The 20,581-nt window shown below is 40.2% G+C and overlaps 2 protein-coding genes across 2 annotated transcripts in view; one reads left to right on the top strand and one right to left on the bottom strand.

Annotated features, from left to right (window-relative positions):
- Window positions 1-20,581, bottom strand: part of ufm1 (ubiquitin-fold modifier 1) — a 28,493-nt gene that overhangs the window by 6,733 nt on the left and 1,179 nt on the right. The window contains exons 3-4 of the mRNA XM_080435217.1: window positions 16,974-17,031; window positions 11,634-11,673 (exon numbers count right to left, since the gene is read on the bottom strand). Coding sequence (XP_080291343.1) covers window positions 11,634-11,673; window positions 16,974-17,031 — 98 coding nt within the window. The remainder of the gene's footprint in view (window positions 1-11,633; window positions 11,674-16,973; window positions 17,032-20,581) is intronic.
- Window positions 966-9,817, top strand: LOC308090042 (uncharacterized protein). Its single transcript, XM_080435075.1, has 5 exons — window positions 966-1,057; window positions 1,591-2,014; window positions 2,436-5,063; window positions 6,324-6,549; window positions 8,706-9,817. The coding sequence occupies exons 2-5, from the start codon at window positions 1,657-1,659 to the stop codon at window positions 8,971-8,973; spliced, it is 3,480 nt and encodes a 1,159-aa protein (XP_080291201.1). The 5' UTR covers window positions 966-1,057; window positions 1,591-1,656; the 3' UTR covers window positions 8,974-9,817.

Consider the following 20,581-nt stretch of genomic DNA (forward strand, 5'->3'; position numbering starts at 1 on the left):
TTTATTTATTCATGACATGTGTTAATTTGTTCTAGCATATTCTAGGACCACAATACTTTTTTCTGTTATCCTTTTAGCCTAATGTCTGACTGTACCTCCGTCATACATTTCTGACTAATAAAGTATCAAATCAATCAATCAAAAGCGTCAGTTAAATGCCTAAATTGTAGTGCATACAGAGATACACATTCACCCAGATGGCATTTCAGTGCCCACCAGGGGGCCATTATATGAAAGCATCCATTGGCAGCCAAAAGGGTATGATTTAGAACTGTGTGTGTGGAGAACAGTACAAAATGACTGTGATTTGACCTGGCAACAGGGAGACCCGTGCCTTTGTGAAGGCCACCTTAAGATTGGAACAACAGGGTTTCCGGCAGACCCATCTTGCCTCGGCGGGGCGCAGAGGCAAAAATGTCCACCACCCAGGCAAGACCAAAGGGCTGATGTGTTTTCATCACACACACACACGTCCAGTGCACCCTCACAGGAGGAGAGCGTGCTGCGTGCACCAGGGCTTTAAAGTCAATATAAAAATGTAGATTGTTTCAACCACGTCGCAAAATGTAACGATATATAATCTACAGTATATACAGTAGTTACATCTATCCGTCTATCTACAGTGTAGATAGATTAATACTCCAACAAAAGGTTTAATGTTAAGTTGCTCTTTAAAAAGGGAAATGTTGCCAAATCTGCCAACAGAGTATTTCTACATTACAGTATTGATACTTTTACTTACAGTAAGTACTTTTTTGTTTTACTTTTTCCACCACTGATATACACAAACACAATATGTACTGTTGAGGTGTAGAGCCGATACAATACAGAGACATTGAAGCCTATTCTACGTGTGAACTGTCCTGCAAACAAGAGCATTCTGACAGGAAACACCTCACTGAAAGCCCTTACAGGAAACCACTAACTCCAACCACTGTACTTCCACGACACGACAGTCAGTCTCACAGTCTCACGGTCGCACACACTGAGATAGACCGACATTGTATAGAGAGAGACCGCTCAAAGAGATAGCGAGGACAAAGAGGCAGTTAACCCAGTAAGGCCGGGAAAGCATCTGTCATTTTAGATGTTAACCACTTTAACAATTATCTTCAAAATAGCAGATGTACAAGCTCATAGCGCGGCACAGAGTGCCGCACTATTAGCTTGAAATCTTGAATATATATATATATATATATATATATTTTAAAGCAAACATTTGTAACTCAAATCTTTACTTCTGGGGGATTCTACAAATGTCTTCTAAATCCTAACAGTTTTTTGAAAAAAAATTATGTTTCATGTCAAGGACCCCCAAATGGTAAAATGTATTTGGCCGCGGACCCCCATCTCAAAATATGTTGTTCCAGGGACCCCCCAGAAGCAAAGAAAATTAGCTTTAATATATATATATATATATATATTCAAAGATTTGCACAGATTTTCAAGATTTTTCTAAAAATTGCAGGTCTACAAGCTCATAGGTGCCGCGCTATGAGCTTGTATATCTGCTATTTTTGAATAGCCAAAGTATAAAATAATGGTTACTGTGGTTACACAGATGCCTTCCCGGTTTTAATGGGTTAAGAGAGACACCGAGTACTGAGAGACGGCTCAAAGAGACAATAGACAGGCGGAGACAAAGAGTACGTCAGGATGAGAATGTATGGGATCAGATGGACTCAACTGTTTGCATTGATGCTACTCGGAGCGGACACCAGCCACCTGCTGAACCTCTACAGAAACTCTGGAGATACGGTCAATCTGCCCTTTAACAACACGCTGCTGCTGCAGGATGATCATTATCCTGGCTGTGATTCCACCACGTGGATCTATAAGGGCAACGACTCGCTCTCTGCCGTTTCCATGGCCGAGTACGGCTCTATTAAAACGGGCGAGCTGAGCCCATCCAAAGCTCGCAGACTGAGTTTGGAGTCCAACTGCTCTCTGACCGTTAAAGACGTCGGAGGCGAAGACGTCGGTCTGTATACCTGTCGACAGTTTAAAAATGGAGGTAGGCCTGTCACAATTATTACATGATCGTCTAATCACAATTATTTGAGATGATCGCAATTATTTTTGCATTAATTAATAATCGTTTCCATGTTGAAAAATGTTCACACATTTTAAAATATAAAAAAAAGCAGAAATAGCAGATCTACAAGCTTACAACGCGTCACTTTGTGACACGTTGTAAGCTTATAGATCAGCTATTTCAGCTTTTTTTACATGCATAAAATTGTTAAATATGTCAATAATTTCTTTGTATATTTCAGTTATTTGTCATATCTGTCCTGTGCAATTTTTGATTACAAAGCCTAAAAGGCTTCATAATGTTCAAATGTTCAATGCCAAAAACACAGTAACAATTAAATAGTTAATCGCAATTATTTGAGTGAAAATTAATCGTCAACTTAAATTTGTAACCGTGACAGACCCACACGGAGGCGATCAACAGATTTATCTGTTTGTGCTGGAAGTGGCCGACATCACCGGAGGAGGAAACAGCAGGGCAGAACAACAGACGTTCAATTGCTCTCTGTTTGTGAAGGACACACAGGTGTACTGTGTGAGTCACACCCTGAGCTGGGTCAACGAGGACGGTACGCTGATAAAGTCCAGGTCTGGATGTTCTACCACTCTGACCGTCAACAAACACCGCCTAACCAACAGGCTCAGATGTCAGGTGACTGTCATCGGAGAGGTGAAGACATTCATCGACGTCCCTGGGAACATGATGGTAATGAAGCAGACAAGCAATCCTACATCTAATGATGATTCCACTGGAACAACACCCGATCATTTTACATCTAATGACGATTCCACTGGAACAACAACTGTTGATTCTACTACTGACTACATCCAACCACCTGTTGACTCTACTACTGACTCCATCCAACCAACTGCTGATTCTACTACTGACTCCATCCAACCATCTGTTGACTCTACTACTGACTCCATCCAACCAACTGTTGATTCTATAACTGACTCCTCCATCCAACCATCTGTTGATTCAACAACTGACTCCTCCATCCAACCATCTGTTGATTCAACAACTGACTCCTCCATCCAACCATCTGTTGATTCAACAACTGACTCCTCCATCCAACCATCTGTTGATTCAACAACTGACTCCTCCATCCAACCATCTGTTGATTCAACAACTGACTCCTCCATCCAACCATCTGTTGATTCAACAACTGACTCCTCCATCCAACCATCTGTTGATTCAACAACTGACTCCTCCATCCAACCATCTGTTGATTCAACAACTGACTCCTCCATCCAACCATCTGTTGATTCTACAACTGACTCCTCCATCCAACCATCTGTTGATTCTACAACTGACTCCTCCATCCAACCAACTGCTGATTCTACAACTGACTCCTCCATACAACCAACTGCTGATTCTACAACTGACTCCTCCATCCAACCATCTGTTGATTATACAACCGACTCCTCCATACAACCAACTGTTGATTCTACAACTGACTCTTCTATACAACCAACTGTTGATTCTACAACTGACTCCTCTATACAACCAACTGTTGATTCTACAACCGACTCCTCTATACAACCAACTGCTGATTCTACAACTGACTCCTCCATACAACCAACTGCTGATTCTACAACCGACTCCTCCATACAACCAACTGCTGATTCTACAACTGACTCCTCCATACAACCAACTGCTGATTCTACAACTGACTCCTCTATACAACCAACTGCTGATTCTACAACTGACTCCTCCATCCAACCAACTGCTGATTCTACAACTGACTCCTCCATCCAACCAACTGCTGATTCTACAACTGACTCCTCCATCCAACCAACTGCTGATTCTACAACTGACTCCTCCATCCAACCAACTGCTGATTCTACAACTGACTCCTCTATACAACCAACTGCTGATTCTACAACTGACTCCTCCATACAACCAACTGCTGATTCTACAACTGACTCCTCCATCCAACCAACTGCTGATTCTACAACCAACTCCTCCATCCAACCAACTGCTGATTCTACAACTGACTCCTCCATACAACCAACTGCTGATTCTACAACTGACTCCTCCATCCAACCAACTGCTGATTCTACAACTGACTCCTCTATACAACCAACTGCTGATTCTACAACTGACTCCTCCATCCAACCAACTGCTGATTCTACAACTGACTCCTCTATACAACCAACTGCTGATTCTACAACTGACTCCTCCATCCAACCAACTGCTGATTCTACAACTGACTCCTCCATCCAACCAACTGCTGATTCTACAACTGACTCCTCCATCCAACCAACTGCTGATTCTACAACTGACTCCTCCATCCAACCAACTGCTGATTCTACAACTGACTCCTCTATACAACCAACTGCTGATTCTACAACTGACTCCTCCATACAACCAACTGCTGATTCTACAACTGACTCCTCCATCCAACCAACTGCTGATTCTACAACCGACTCCTCCATCCAACCAACTGCTGATTCTACAACTGACTCCTCCATACAACCAACTGCTGATTCTACAACTGACTCCTCCATCCAACCAACTGCTGATTCTACAACTGACTCCTCTATACAACCAACTGCTGATTCTACAACTGACTCCTCCATCCAACCAACTGCTGATTCTACAACTGACTCCTCCATCCAACCAACTGCTGATTCTACAACTGACTCCTCCATCCAACCAACTGCTGATTCTACAACTGACTCCTCCATCCAACCAACTGCTGATTCTACAACTGACTCCTCTATACAACCAACTGCTGATTCTACAACTGACTCCTCCATACAACCAACTGCTGATTCTACAACTGACTCCTCCATCCAAACAACTGCTGATTCTACAACTGACTCCTCTAAACAACCAACTGCTGATTCTACAACTGACTCCTCCATACAACAAACTGCTGATTCTACAACTAACTCCTCCATAAAACCAACTGCTGATTCTACAACTAACTCCTCCATACAACCAACTGCTGATTCTACAACTGACTCCTCTACACAACCACCTGCTGATTCTCCCATTGACTCCAACATCCAAACAACACACGGTAGGGGAGTGGAGTTAAACTGACCACATGTTGCATGTTTATTTTATTATGGATCCCCAATAGCACTGGCCTAAGCATGGCTATTCTTCCTGGGGTCCATCACACACAACTGATCCACATTACAACTGGGCTGGGCAATTAACCAAAAATATATCGAAACTGACAATTAGAACCAATAACAGACTTATTGGACTTATCTTGCTCCTCAATGAATAATTGAGAAGCATTTGTTTAGTTTTTTCAATTTCTTTATTTCTCTTCTCATACCAACGCATCAGCATGATTTTTGTTTATAGATTTGTTATAATCGACTGAATTGATTAGTCTCATTAACCACTGAAGCCTGTTTTTTTGTTTGTTGTACAATAGTTGTGGCATACAAAAATAGTGATAAATAGTGATAGCCAATCTACAAGCTTGTAGATCTGCTATTTACATTTTAAGCAGTCGTTCATTAATTGTAATCGAGGCAACCTTTTGAAATAATCTTGATACAGACATTGAGTCATATCACCCAGGCCTACAACTGATGAAACTGGAATTTTAACATTGTTGTGTTTATTTTAATTAACTAGTTATGTTCTTAACAAAGTTGATTTTATTTGTTTTGTTTTGAAAAGCAACTTTAAGTATTTAGAAAAGTGCTATATAAATTGTACAAATTAATTAGTATGATGCTTCTGCTACAAAGAAAAGTCAGTGTAATTTAACGTATACAAAAATCAGCACCTGACCCTAGTTTCCTCCAGTGGTGGAAAAGTACAAGCATTTTTCAAGTCCGGAATTCAAAATTGACTTGAGTAAAAGTTCAAAAGTATTTATTGGTATCAAAATGTACTTAAAGTACCAAATGTAGAAAGTAGTAATTGTGCAGAATGTCCCATTTCACAAGTTTAATTTTTTTTTTGAAAATAGCAGATCTACAAGCTCACAATGTGTTGCATAGCAACGCGTTGTGAGCTTGTAGATCGGCTTTTTCAAATGGCCGAAATATAAGGTTGAAGTGGTTAATGTATGTTTAGTAGCCTTAGCCTAATAATAATCAAAATCTACAGAGTAACTAGTAACTTAAGTTGGCAAATAATTGTAGTGGAGCAAAAGTACAATATTTGCCTCTGAAATGTAGTGGAGTAGAAGTAAAAGTACTGAAAATTGGACACACTCAAGTAAAGTAAAAAGTACCTCAAAATTGTACAGTAAAAGTACAGTACTTGAGTAAATGTACTTAGTTACTTTACACTACTGGTTTCCTCTCCCCAGCGTCACAAGACAAAACGGAAGTGGTGGTGATCATCAGGGTGACATCAGAGCAGGAGAGGAAACGGCATGTCATGGGCCTAGCGGTGGCCGGGGTGACGGGCGCTGCGGTCCTCACAGCGGCGCTGCTGCTCGTCTTCCTCGTCAAGAGGAAGGGCACCACGGCAACCCATCACATCCCCTTGGTCTTGACCAGTCGGAGGAGCTACACAACAACAGCAGCACCACGGTAGGCAGTGGTGTTAAGTAACTAAGTACATTTACTCAAGTAGAGTACTTAAGTAAAATTTTGAGGAACTTTTTTTGTACATACTCCACTACAATTATTTGAAAACTTTAGTTAGGGCACGGTCACACCGCACTTTTAATTTACCTCTGGGGCGGAATATGCCAATGCTTTGGCAGCGTTGGCAGATTCCGCCCCAGAGGTAAAATAAAAGTGCGGTGTGACCTTGTCTTTACTTTAGTTGCTTTGTAGATTTTGATTATAATTAAAAAAAACATACATTAACACATTGACCACCGGGCCCGTAGTTCTACGGGCCGTTAAATCCAACGGTAAAGCGCCGATCCCGTAGCCTACGGGCTGTGGTGCTTTTTCCTTTTTTTCGAAAAAAAAAACTTTTTTCAATTTTCTAGTACGGCACATTTCATTGTAACACCACCGGAAACGGAATTATTTGGGATCCGGTTTTGACGATCACGCCGGCTCCCATTCTAAAGCGCACACTGAGACGCCATTTTCTTCGATTGTAGTTTTTCTCCTCGCTGATCACTGTTTAACATAAACCGTTCTAACACAAACATGGATGCCCCGTTTGACACGTGGTTTGGACTGGTAGACGCAGGGAGATGTCCGCGATGTTTACAAACAGTGCACAGATCAATCTTAAGGATTTTAACGAGGTCTATGGCGACGTGAAACAAACAAAAAACAACAATAAAACGTTGGCACTGGTGAGTACATTATGAGATTAACCTCTGGCTGTCAATGTGTTAACCACTTCTGCCCTTCAATTTCGGCCATTTGAAAAAAGCCGAAAGCTCACAATGCGTCGCATTGTGAGCTTGTAGATCGGTTGTTTTCAAAAGATTTGCATACATTTTGAAAACTTTAAATGGGCATTCTGCATAATGAGTACTTTCACACAATAGTGGAAATAGAAAAGCTCACAAGCTTGAGCTTGTAGATCAGCTATTTCCACTACTACTATTATTATTACTTTTTTTAAAACATTTTTAAAGTATTAAGTTATATGTCAAGTAATTTCTTTGTATATTTAACCCATTAAAGGACGACTTCACCACTTTTCAACATATCTTCATATAATAGGTCCTCACTAATGCTCATGATAAAATGGTACAATTTTTTTCTAATCAGTCTGTGTCTCAGAGGAGGGCTGTAGACAGTTCAGAAACCCGTCTACCAGTGACATCATCGATGGGGAATCCAAGCTAATAGAAACTGCAGGCTTTGTATTCCTGGAAAGTTGCAATGCAATAATAGATCCCATTGTTCTCGCCTTTTTAATTAATCTTTTTGGAGAAAAAAAATCCTGCCTAACGATGATGTTTCTGGACTGTCCACAGCCCTCCTATGAGACAGACCAAGTAGAAAAAATTGTATCATTTTATCATGAGCATTAGTGAGGACCTATTATATGAAGATATGTTAAAAAGTGGTGAAGTCGTCCTTTAAGACCTGGAACGCATCTGTGTCACTTTAGATTTCTTTGGCTATTCAAAAATAGCAGATCTACAAGCTCATAGCGCGGCACCGAGTGCCGCGCTATGAGCTTGTAGATCTGCTATTTTTGAAAAATCTTGAAAAAAAAAAGATTTCGATTATTTTTTTTAAAAAAATCTCCATGTTTAAACTTTTGGTGTTTTTTCGTAAATTATCAGCCGTACTTGATCATACTATAGCGTCACACACAAGCATCAAAAGTAGCAGATCCACAAGCTGGAAACACGGCGCGGTTTCCGACAAGAGACGATAGACGGTACATACAGTGTAGTTTAAATCCTTTTAAAAAAAAACAGTATACTGTAGGTCGGCCTCTCATCTGTGTTGCCTCTTCACAGCCAGTATTATTAACCTCTTAAGCCTTATATAATACTCAGAATACTCAGAATACTCATACGAAGAATAGTGACAATAGCAGGTCTACCATACGAGCTCACAACTAAAAAAAACGGTTATACTCGTGGATGGATTATCTTGGCAGTAAACGGGTGTATTTTTCATCAACGGTTATACTCGTGATTGGCAGGTAAAGTATTAATGGGTTAAGTGGAATTTTTCTTTACAATGCCTAAAAGCCAAACAAAAATTGATTTAATTGAATTTGTTAATCGTCGTGTAAAATGTCATGATTGTCACAGCCCTACAGAAACACACCCTGGCCTAACTGCCGATCAAATCCATCTTGAGAATGATGATGATGATGATGATGATGATGATGGTGTGATCTACTCGTCTATCGTGCACACCAATCAGACGAAGGCTGTGGCGGGAGGAGGAGCCAGGAGGACACAGGATGAGGATGAGGAAGATGATGAAGATAATGTGATCTATGCTACCGTCAAACCTAGCTCTATAAATGACCTCTATGCCAAGGTCAACAAAGCCCCCAGAGAAACCATATGTTAGAAGATTCTAATATAATCTGTATTCTCTCTCTCTCTCTCTCTCTCTCTCTCTCTCTCGCACTCTCTCTCTCAATTATAATGTCACTTTACGACCATATGGTGAGTATCCTATATTTTGCTTTCATTGCTGGCCAGATGAATTAATCAACCTTATGATTTGAGCAGACCCGACATTTAGACTATTGCTCATTATTCTGAAGAACATGTTTTACCATGAAAATAATGATGCGACACCTTGAAAAAACCTAATCATTACGCACGCGCCACGGACACAACCTGCGCGATTGTAGCCTAGATAATGAATCCCCTTGTTATTATTTTCTATATCCTACTCCTTTACATTTAAATCATTTTCAGCCCCAAATATAATGATTTAACTATTATTATTGGTTCCTTTTACGCACCTGCTTGTCATTCATGCATTAAAAACGGATAATTTCCGTTATTTTTTATCAGATGTCCAATAAATTATCATTCCGGACACGGTGACCAGCATGAAATCCTAGCGCGACCTCTGGTCTGTATATTTGTACATAGATATACTGTATTGAATATCAGAATAGATGCACTGTCTTCTCTATACTGTATATCTTTACAGATATTTACTGTATTGTATATCTGTATAGCTGTACTGTCTATCAAGGTTATTAAATGTTATCTCTTATCTGTTAATTAAAACAAAATAACTCAAACTAGAATTGAAAAAAGTTATATATATTCTGAAATAGACTAAAAATGATGCATTACAAACAAATCAATATCAAACTGTAAAAAACTCTCTCTCTCTCTTTCCCTCTGTATACACTTTTATATGTCTTGATTAATTGAATACATAGGACCACAATGGAAACGAGCCCTCAGGGCTTTTTGTGTTATCCTTTTAGCATTATTGTATAACTGTGCATTTGTACTTTCTGCAAACTGTTAATAAAGTATTCAATCAATCAATCAATCCACTTGATGTGCACTTCTATTGTCCGGTGTACAATAGTTTATATTCCTCTGTGTCAGTGGTTTTATGTTATGTCATTTTCAAAATTTAGAGTAGCCAATTATTTCTAACCCCTTTTTCTACCCAATTTAGTCGTTATGCCAATTAATGCCTCCCCACAGACATTTCTATGTGGTCACTGCTGTTGTATCCTACTGACTCACCTGCCAGTGAGGAGCCCCCACCGGGAGGACGTAGAGCCTTCGTCCTACTCCTCCCGCTCAACACTCCCCGCTGACAGGTGTCGCCCCAGCCCGTAGGAGTACATACATGCAATGACTAATATCACCCTCCCCACCCGGCTTCCCTCCCCAGAACACAGACCAATTGTGTTCGCGTAAAAACGCTCGACAAAGCCGGATGCACCCACGGTGGATTCGAACCCACAACCTCCGTGGTGGTGGGCAGGGACTTTACCACTGCAACACCCGGGGTGCATGTCAGTGGTTTTCAACCCTTTTCATATCAAGGATCCATTATTTATTCGGCTTTTGAGCCACAAACCACCATTTGATGAGATTTAGCCTCTCAGACCCAACACTTAGAATATTTTGTTGTCGTTGGATAAGATTGTGTCCACAATGCTGTATTGATGTGGAACCAATAGGAGAGATAACAGGCAAACGTTGATCAAAATAGCAATTATTTCATTAAGTCATGCAGATGCAATAATTTTACTCAGCGTAAAATAATTTTACTTAGCGTAAAATAATTTTACTTAGCGTAAAATGAAACCAAATGGACCCATAAGGGTCCATTTGATTTCATTTTATGCTCTCAAGAGTTAAAGATCTAATATAAGGGTCCATTAGGTTTCATGTTAAGCTCTCAAGAGTTAAAGGTATCATGACATTCATTTTCACTTTTTTTATTTTCAATGTTTTATTTGGGGTTTTATGACCTCAATTACACCCAAAAAACCTGAACTTAGAACATTCAGTGGATTTTCCGTGGTCTGGGGTTTTCTGAATAATTAGGCTGAAAAGTAATCTGAGCTTGGCCCTTCGACAGTGAGGTCACAGTCGATTAATCCCGCCCACTCTCCTCCTCGCCCCTCCCCTCCCCTATCCTTTCCTTTGGGGGGGGCGGAGCAGAGGCGATGATTGACAGGCAAAATCCCTCACCAGCGACACCCGCAGGCAAATATTTCTTTTTTCATTGCAGTTGAAAAGGCTTTAGAAATGTGAGAGAAAAACACCTGCCATGGATCACTGGAATGGAATTTTCACTTAAAACTTTTTGTACACTTTTGAAGGACCATGACAAAGACTTTGAATGTGGTGTAAAAGTGAATGTCATTAAACCTTTAAAGATCTAATATAAGGGTCCATTTGGTTGCCAACCCTCCATCATTTAGCTGGGGACCGACCTGGAACCCCCTCAAAGACCACTGGTGGACCCCGGACCATTGATTGAGAACCACTGCTCTATATGTAAATGATTGATTTGGTTGATGTGGTCAGCTACAGGAGTAGCCACTACAACTATCCATTATTTTCTTAGCGATTATTCTATTGATTATTTTTTCGATTAAACTCTGAATGTTTTTGTCTTCTTTTTTCCCCCCCATAGATCTTGTTTCTTTTTTTATAATATATCAACAAATCAACACAAGCTTTAACATTGATCACAGCATAAATGTCGTGTGTGTTTTCTTTTGGTCAACTCACCGTTTGTTATAATGGCACTGGTCGCTGCTGACACTCTGAACTGCGAAAGGTAAAAAGAAGGTAAAAAGTAAGAAGAAAATAAGTAGTCACAAACAATCGTCATAAATACGGTTCTTCATAAGAGTAATTGCTTGAAATGTTGGGAATATTGGCCACATAAAAAGAACACCATCAACCACACACTGAGCAGCAGCATAGGTTGTTGTTACCGAGTCAGAGCTGATAATTAACCCATTCTATCCAGGAACCCATCTGTGTCATTTTAGATTTCTTTGGCTATTAAAAAATAGCAGATCAAAAAGCTCATAGCGCTGCACAGAGTGCCACGCTATGATCTTGTAGATTTGCTAATTATTTTTTAAATCTTGAATATTTGTGCAAATCTTTGAATATATATATATTTTTAAAGCGAACATGTGTAACTCAAATCTTTGGTGGGGTCCCTGGAACAACACATTTTGAGATGGGGGTCCCTGGAACAACACATTTTGAGATGGGGGTCCCTGGAACAACACATTTTGAGATGGGGGTCCCTGGAACAACACATTTTGAGATGGGGTCAGAGGCCAAATACATATCTAAAAATGTTTTCTAAATCCTAACAGTATGTTGCTGTATCAGAGGTGCTACAACTTTTCCATGTCAAGGACCCCCAAAATGATGTGTGTTTGGCCGCAGACCCCCATCTCAAAATATGTTGTTCCAGGGACCCCCAGCAGCAAAGAGTGGAGTTATTAATGTTCGCTTCAAAGATTTGCAAAAACATAGTACTGGGGTTTAAGTGGTTAAAGGGGAAACAGTAAGCTCTCGAGCTTCACTGCTGTAGCAGTAGCTCAAGTTTATAATTGCTAAAAAAAACACAGGGTTTAACTACTGTAGAAGCAAATCGAAACCGCATAATATAATGTACACTAATAGCCATAAACAGTCCTCGTTTGCATGATCTTCCTCTTTATATCGCTAGCAGTGTGTCGCTAAATAGACACAAACTGGCACTCACTCACAAACCTAGTTCTACACAGTATATACAAAAGTTGGACAAAGTTTCTTATAATGTCGCCGCCCGGGCAGAAACCTTTTATCTCCATGTTTAAACTTGTGGTGTTTTTTCATAAATTATCAGCCGTACTTGATCATACTATAGCGTCACACACAAGCATCAAAAGTAGCAGATCCACAAGCTGGAAACACGGCGCGGTTTCCGACAAGAGACGATAGACGGTAGCCTGGTAAACCCTCCCTCCGGAAATCTCATTTCTATTTGATTCCAGGAGTGAGTCTGGCCTGATCGCCCATTCTGCAATATTGGCTGCGGGCTAACGTTGGGCGGGAGTAATACCGTTGACTGACAACCCCTTCAGCCAATGATAATTTTCCCCCTTCAGCCAATCAGCAGTTCACCAGTCTAATGTGACGCAACGGGACTTTTGAGACGGTGCCATGCCCAAAATGGGTTGCCTTATTCGGATACATGGGTGTCACTGCCCACCCCTACCGGTTCTCTAAATTTTTATTTTTAAATAGGCTTTGTCATGATTAATTGACCACATATATGAAGTTAAACAACTAAATTCTATCCAAACGATATCTTATAAGTAAATTCCGTGCCTCAAAATAGAAGTTAGAGAGCTTTTTGAAGTAAAAAAATAGCGGAGATTATAGCGCACAAGAAAAAGATGGCTGCCGTTCGTGTTTTGGGCTCACTCGAACTCGCCACCTGATTGGCCAACGTAAGCTGTCAATCACAGAACAATGAGCGACGACGCTGATAGGCTCGGCCGTTTGGCACAGGTTTGGCATACACAGCCAATATTGCAGAAAGGCGTATCAGGCCAGACTCACTCCTGGAATCAAATAGAAATGAGATTTCCGGAGGGAGGGTTTACCAGGCTAGATAGACGGTACATACAGTGTAGTTTAAATCCTTTAAAAAAAAACAGTATACTGTAGATCGGCCTCTCATCTGTGTTCTCTCTTCACAGCCAGTATTATTAACCTCTTAAGCCTTATATAATACTCAGAATACTCAGAATACTCATACGACGAATAGTGACAATAGCAGGTCTACCATACGAGCTCACAACAGGTTGCATAGCAACGCATTGTGAGCATCGCAGGTGTTTTGAAGGACAACAGAATGCCTACAGTATAATGACATGCCCAGAATAGAGATGCCACGGTCAAAGTGGTTAAATAATAACCAGAATGAAAGGGGGTTCATCATCATGACATGGATGATGTTAACTGGCGGGTAGCTAATTGCTGTTATTTGGGGAGAGTTAAATTCTATTTTCTAGCGTCGAAAGTGACTTCAAATAACTGATTTTGTTAAGGCTCCAAAAGAGGAGTTTTTGGACAGCTGCACAAAATTGCAGCCATTAAAAAAAATTGCAGATCATTATAAAGTTGAGATTTCTTTTCTTATGAGCATTTGAAGGACACTGTTAAGGGCATCTTGAAAGCACATTTGAGTGATTTTTTTCTGAAACTCTTAAGGATCTGGGTTGTCCGTCTCTGCCATTTTCTTTTGGCAAGAACTCATTTTTACATTTCAGCAACAGGTGGAGCAATTAAATGGAAAGAACAAGTGGAGATTGCAAAGCAGTTGGCAGCAGTAGAAAAGACAGAGTAAGAAAAGGTGGCAGCAGGATAAGCTTGATTTAATCAAGATTGGTAAGGTAGGAACAGATGGCCCTGCAGAGTTGAATGGTCCATCGTTTTGCCCCTAGCCTTTGGAAAAGGGTTTGATATTCTGGGTAATTTGCGATTACGAGAAGGATCCAGCGGATACATGAAAGTGATGCAATGAATATTCATGCTGCCATATGTGTCAACAAGTAAAGAACAACAGGCTTATTCAGCTTGGACTTATGGAGTGAGTCAGAAGTAATAATAATAATAATAATAATAATAAGGGTAATAATAATAATAATAATAATAATAATAATAATAATACATACATACAATTTATATAGCGCGTTTCTAAGTACTCAAAGTCGCTTTACAGAAACAAAATAAAAACACCTTGGGAAAACTAGTTGAAAGGTTAAAAACTAAGCATGCAACGATTAGAATTAAGTAGGGAATGAGAGAATGAGAGTCTGAAAAGGTGGGTTTTGAGTGTGGTTTTGAGTGTGGTTTTAAACGTGGCGAGGGTGAGTGGGGGGGCAGCTTTGATGTGAGCTGGGAGTGAAGTATTCTGCTGTCAAATTATTGGTGCTGAAGGTATACGAGTTGGTTCTTGAGGTTTAAAGTGGTCTCACCTGGAATTTGTCTGTGATCTGACAGCTCATTTCACACACCAGTGTGCTGTGTTAGAGGTTGAACGTGAAGAGGAACTGTGTGAACTGATAGTGGTTTCTTAAAAAAAACATAATTCCATATTTGAGAATATCGTTGCATGTCAGTGAACAGACAAAACTGCAACTGAAGTGGCAATTTAGGAGAATGATTATAATTTCTCAAATAAATGTACATTGTCGCTTCTCAACGCGATATGCGCTTATAAATAGGCTACATTCGCTATTTGTCATATGATTAAGTATATAGGACTTAAGCAGTTACAGATTCTGAGAGGCCAACACATAATATATTGAGAATGTATTTCTCATATATACAGTTTATTATACTGTATTAACCCATTAAGACCGGGAACACAGCACGTGTGTCATTTTTAGATTTCTATGGCTATTTTCTTTTTTATCGTGAAAATGTTTGCAAATCTTTGAATATATGAATATTTCAGTGAACATTTGTAACTCAAATCTTTGCTTCTGGGGGTCCCTGGAACAAAATATTTTACAAATGTATGTATTATTTCAAAAATATATATATTCAAAGAAGTGCACAAATATTCACGATTTTTCAAAAATAGCTCATAGCGCGGCACTCAGATCGGCTATTTTTGAATAGCCAAAGAAATCTAAAATGACAAGAGATGCGTTCCCGGATTGAATGGGTTAAGGAATGTTGTCTAAGTTTTCTATATATTGTGCAGAAGTAGTTTTGTGACTGTGAGTTTGGATAAGCTCAAGCTGACACACTGCTCGCATTACCAAGGGAGAATAGCCTGGTTCCAGACCATAGACCCCGCCCACTCTCTGAGTGGACAGCCTCTTGGTCTGGTGTTGTGAATGTGAACCTAGGATTTATTCGGTACAAAATGCATTGTCCAGTGAGAGTCGGCGGTGGGGGTGGGGTCAATGGTGGGGATCCCTTAGGATTGGTTTAGGGAAATGCTAATCCCCTCCCCCTTGTAATCGCCTCCAATGGAGCCGATGTCAGACTCCAAGCTCCACGCAGCTTCAGTCTGATAATCAGGCTAAAAGGGAGAAACTTATTTTGACAGCACTGGGTTTGTTAGAAAAATCCAGGCGTGGCTATCCTAACCTGTCTCCTCTCTTCTACAGGCCCTTAAAACCTTCTTCAGCTTTATGTAAAGCACTCTGTTTTGATACGTGCTTCATAAATAAAGTGTATTATTATGTATTATATTCTTAATAATACCACAGCCACAGATTACTGTGTGCTAGTATCCTATGCACGCATCAAAACATTTCTTCAAGGATGTCTTCCTGTTGGCTCTGCTACTTTAGCAAAGTCCTCTGTAAATTACTCTAATGATTGTGTCAAACGAGGTAGTCCATATCATAATGAGCACCTTAGGTGCAGCAATTGAACTCAAACAACCTGCCAAATGGGTGTACAAACTTGGCAGCGGTAACTAACTCTTAAACCACTCTGGCAGATTTAGACAACTTTGTTTTTGTCCAGTAAACCTTAAGGAGTAGTGATCCATTAAGTCTACATTCGATAGCTCTTCATGTGGTGATTGTATTTTTATTTTTATGTATTGTGCCAACCAGCGTGACAGCGAGCTGCAACTATTGATCGAGCTATACACACACAGCGAAGCATTGTATTGATCAGGGTGACGGAGTTGAACCCAGGGGGGATGATTTAATCGGGTTCACCTGAAATTAAGGTTTTTCTCTTAGGCCTGAAATGCTGCACAGCACCAGCCAGGACGGAATGTTGACAATCTTCCCAGCTATACATGTGGCGGCCTTGTCATGGCGTTTATATATTTGTGTATACATTTATATGAATCAATACTGTGAGTCCATACAGTAATATTCAATAGTTTATAGTGTGCAACCCTACCTCAATCACACACCTCCTACACACAGCTCAAATTGAGTGTTAATTTGACTCGTACAAACGGAACCAAATGCATTTGGTTCCGTTTGTACACTCTCAGAGTTACACTAAATCTGAGGACTTTACAGTGTACATCTACCAACGTTCATAAATGGAAGAAAAACTATAAAATATTCGTACCTCCTCAGCTGCAAACTTCAGCACTGCAGTGAATGGTGTGCTGTCTGGAACACTGAGTCTGCAACACAAACAATGCAAACATGATGATTTCAGCATTTTATATGTCATTTATTTTGTATAACCAAAACTCTACTTCCTTCTGCTTGAATGAATGAATGATTTAATCTATTTGGTGATAAAAGGAAAGGGCATATCAGCACTTCCACAACATACAGCAGACACAATATCCCAGAGGATAAAAACACAATAAAGCCCTAGTGTGTGTGTGTGTGTGTGTGTGTGTGTGTGTGTGTGTGTGTGTGTCAATTTACAATTCAGGCATTTATCAGACGCTCTTAATCCAGAGCGATTTACAGTAATCAAGGTAAAAACAAGGTAATACATTGATTGATTGAATACTTTATTAGACAGAAATGCAAACAGCACGGGGTACAGTCATACATTTGGGCTAAAAGCATAACACACTCTGTGCAGTACCGAGTGGCAATTTGATCGGACCAACAGTTTCCCAGAGAACCGAAAAGAAAATTCCTCAGGGATTTCTCCCTGTGGCTCTGCTACTTTACAGTCTAACAGTCTTCTGTAAATTACTCTTAATGATGTCAAACAGGTCAGTCAATTATCATAATGAGACCTTAGGTACAGCGATTTAACTCACAACAACCTGCCAAATCTGTGTGTGTACACAAACTTGGCAGTGGCGTCTTACTCTTAATGCTTCAAACCACTCTGCAGAACTTTTATGTCCAGTAAACTTTAAGGAGTATAGTGCTCCAATGCAATACGTCTTCCTATAATAGCTCTTCACATCTTGGATGGTATTTTATATTCTTTGTGCGTGCCAACCAGCGTGACAGCGAGCTGCACTATTGATTCAACTACAGTACATCTAATCATTGTATTGATTTTGGGTGAGGGAGTTGTCACTTCACCTGTCTGTTTGATCTTTACTGGATGGCAAAGTGATGACCTCTGCAGTGTGGTGCTTCTTATTATGGTATATTGATTTTATTTTTTATTTTTTAAGGTAGAGCCTGCACACCAAAGCAGGTTAAATAATTACTTATTTATTACAAAAATGACAACGTTTCGATCCGCTGTGGAATGGATCTTCTTCAGGTCTTCTTAAGGTCACTTAATTTTATTTTAGATGTTTTCTTTTTTTTAGCGATTAAAAAAATAGCCGATCTACAAGCTTGTAGATCGGCTATTTTTCATCTGTGGAACCGAGTCAAACTAAATGTAAGGCCTACAATTCCAAGTGCTTGTCAGGGTGGTGGGTCCCCAGTTCAAATAGGATTATTTTATTCTATTCTGGTAATTTAACAGTAATCATCAGCTAACCTGTCAAGTAACACTGAGCCCGAACATATGGTGCATTCATTGCTTCACAATAACAGATGTGTGTGTGTGTGTGTGTGTGTGTGTGTGTGTGTGTGTGTGTGTGTGTGTGTGTGTGAGAGAATACTAGTAGTATCTAACTATGGCTGAATGTTAAGTCAGCCATGCCTAAACATCAGTGTGAACCCAATGATTTTATAGCTCAAGTCAGTTTCAATTCAATAAAAATCTAAATCAGTTGCTGGGAAAACAGTCATCAACATTTAGGGGCAGCCATAGCTGAGTGGTTAGTGAGCCTGCCTAGGGAGCCAGAGGCCCTGGTTGCCCCAGGTTCGATTCCAGGCCAGGCCAGCAAATGTGTCGATGAAATGAAATTTGTCCCTGAGCAAGACTCTTAACCCCTAATTGCTCACAGGCCCTCATTGGAAACAAGACCGTAAGGACTTTCATGAACGGACCTGTTAAAGGAATTATCCTTATAACAGAGACATGGTGATTACAGCTGCAGCATAAGGTGCAATATAGTACAACGAATGTGAAAACAACAAAACTAAGTACCATATGTTCTGTTCTGTTATTGGATTAATAATGACTCCTCCTGCTTGACTACTTGGACCATGACAGATGTCTGTTTAGGATAACTTCTGCTAACGTTTCATTGTTGATAGATTGTATAGTTCATGAATATTTCACTAATTATAATAACTGCTGATAGACTGTATGTAACATTACCCATATTGCTGCTGTAGGCCAGCTGACACTGCATATCAGTCATTATTCACTATGTTGAAAGTCTTTACAATTCATAAGCAATAAACGTGGGTTTGTGGTACATTATGCAAGGGATAATGCATGGGGAGGTAGTCATTATTGAAATTTAAAGCCCGACAGGGTCAGGGGCGCTGACTTTTGTGCGCGACCATGGGGGCTGAACTTGACCACCACTCGCCCCCCCCCCCCCCCCCCCTTCCCCCCCCCTCCACCCACTGCGTCGCGGGCATGTAGGCGCGCGAAGCGCGCGCGATTTTTTTTGCTTAATTAATTCATTAAATGACCATAAAACAACATTAACAACACTCTACCCATCCTTCAGTGTGTCCCATCCTCAAATGTTTTACTTAAATAAAAGTACTTATTTTAGTAGTAGCCTATAGTTACTACTCCACTACATATAGACAAATATTGTACTTTTACTCCACTACAATTATTTGATAACTTTATTTACTATAGTTACTTTGTAGATTTTGATTATTATTATTACAAAACCACTTATACAGTATATACTTTGGCAATTTGAAAATAGCAGATTTGCGATGCGTTGTGAGCTTGTAGATCTGCTATTTTCAAAGAATTTGTATACATTTTACACGTTTGAAAACTTGTGAAATGGGACCTTCTGCATAATGAGTACTTTTACTTTTGGTACTTTAAATACATTTTGATACCAATACTTTTCTACTTTTACTCAAGTACATTTTGAATACCTTACTTTTACTTGTAATAGAGTATTTTTACACCGCAGAATTTATACTTTTGTTTAAGTAAAACATTTTAGTACTTTTTCCACCACTGGTATTCAGTGCATGCAGTGAGTGACTGTTCACACAGGACGAGGGAGTCAAGGGACACAGCATAGCGACCCTTCATTTCAATAAGGGCACACGGCAGAGCCAAAACCTGCAGAACATGTTTAGCACACAGCCATAGCCATGGTTCACATGACGCTTGGTGCCGAGTCCCCCTGGTCTAAACAAGTTGTGTTCGATTTTTCGAGCCGCAATAGCCCCGCCCCCCCCCCGCCGCGAGCCGTTTCTCTGTCTGGGCTATTGTTCTAGGTGTCAACGGCGCGTTAACACCTATCTGCGCCCCGCTATAGTAATGGTAATAGTAATGGTACTGTATGTTTGAGCCTGACATCTGAGATTCATGAGGGGGCTGACCAATTGACTGTGGGGGCGCTAGCCCCGACGCCCCCACGTCATCGGCGCCCCTGGACAGGGTGATAATGCACCGAGGCGGAGCCGAGGTGCATTATCACCCTGAAGGGCTTTAAATTTCAATAATGACTACCTCCCCATGCATTATCCCGCTTATTACACGGCTACTTAAATACATAAATAAATAAATGGACTCAAAAGTAACAACAAAACGAAGTATTTCCTTGCTTACGGCAATGAAAGTATTCCATAAGTATTGGGCTGGGCGGACAAGTTCGCCTCGGAAAAAAAAAAAAAAAAAAAAAAACTCGCCCAAAACACACTCGCCCC

Source organism: Gymnoscopelus braueri (genome assembly GCF_963280865.1).
Source record: "Gymnoscopelus braueri genome assembly, chromosome: 8".
NCBI classification, from domain to species: Eukaryota; Metazoa; Chordata; class Actinopteri; order Myctophiformes; family Myctophidae; genus Gymnoscopelus; species Gymnoscopelus braueri.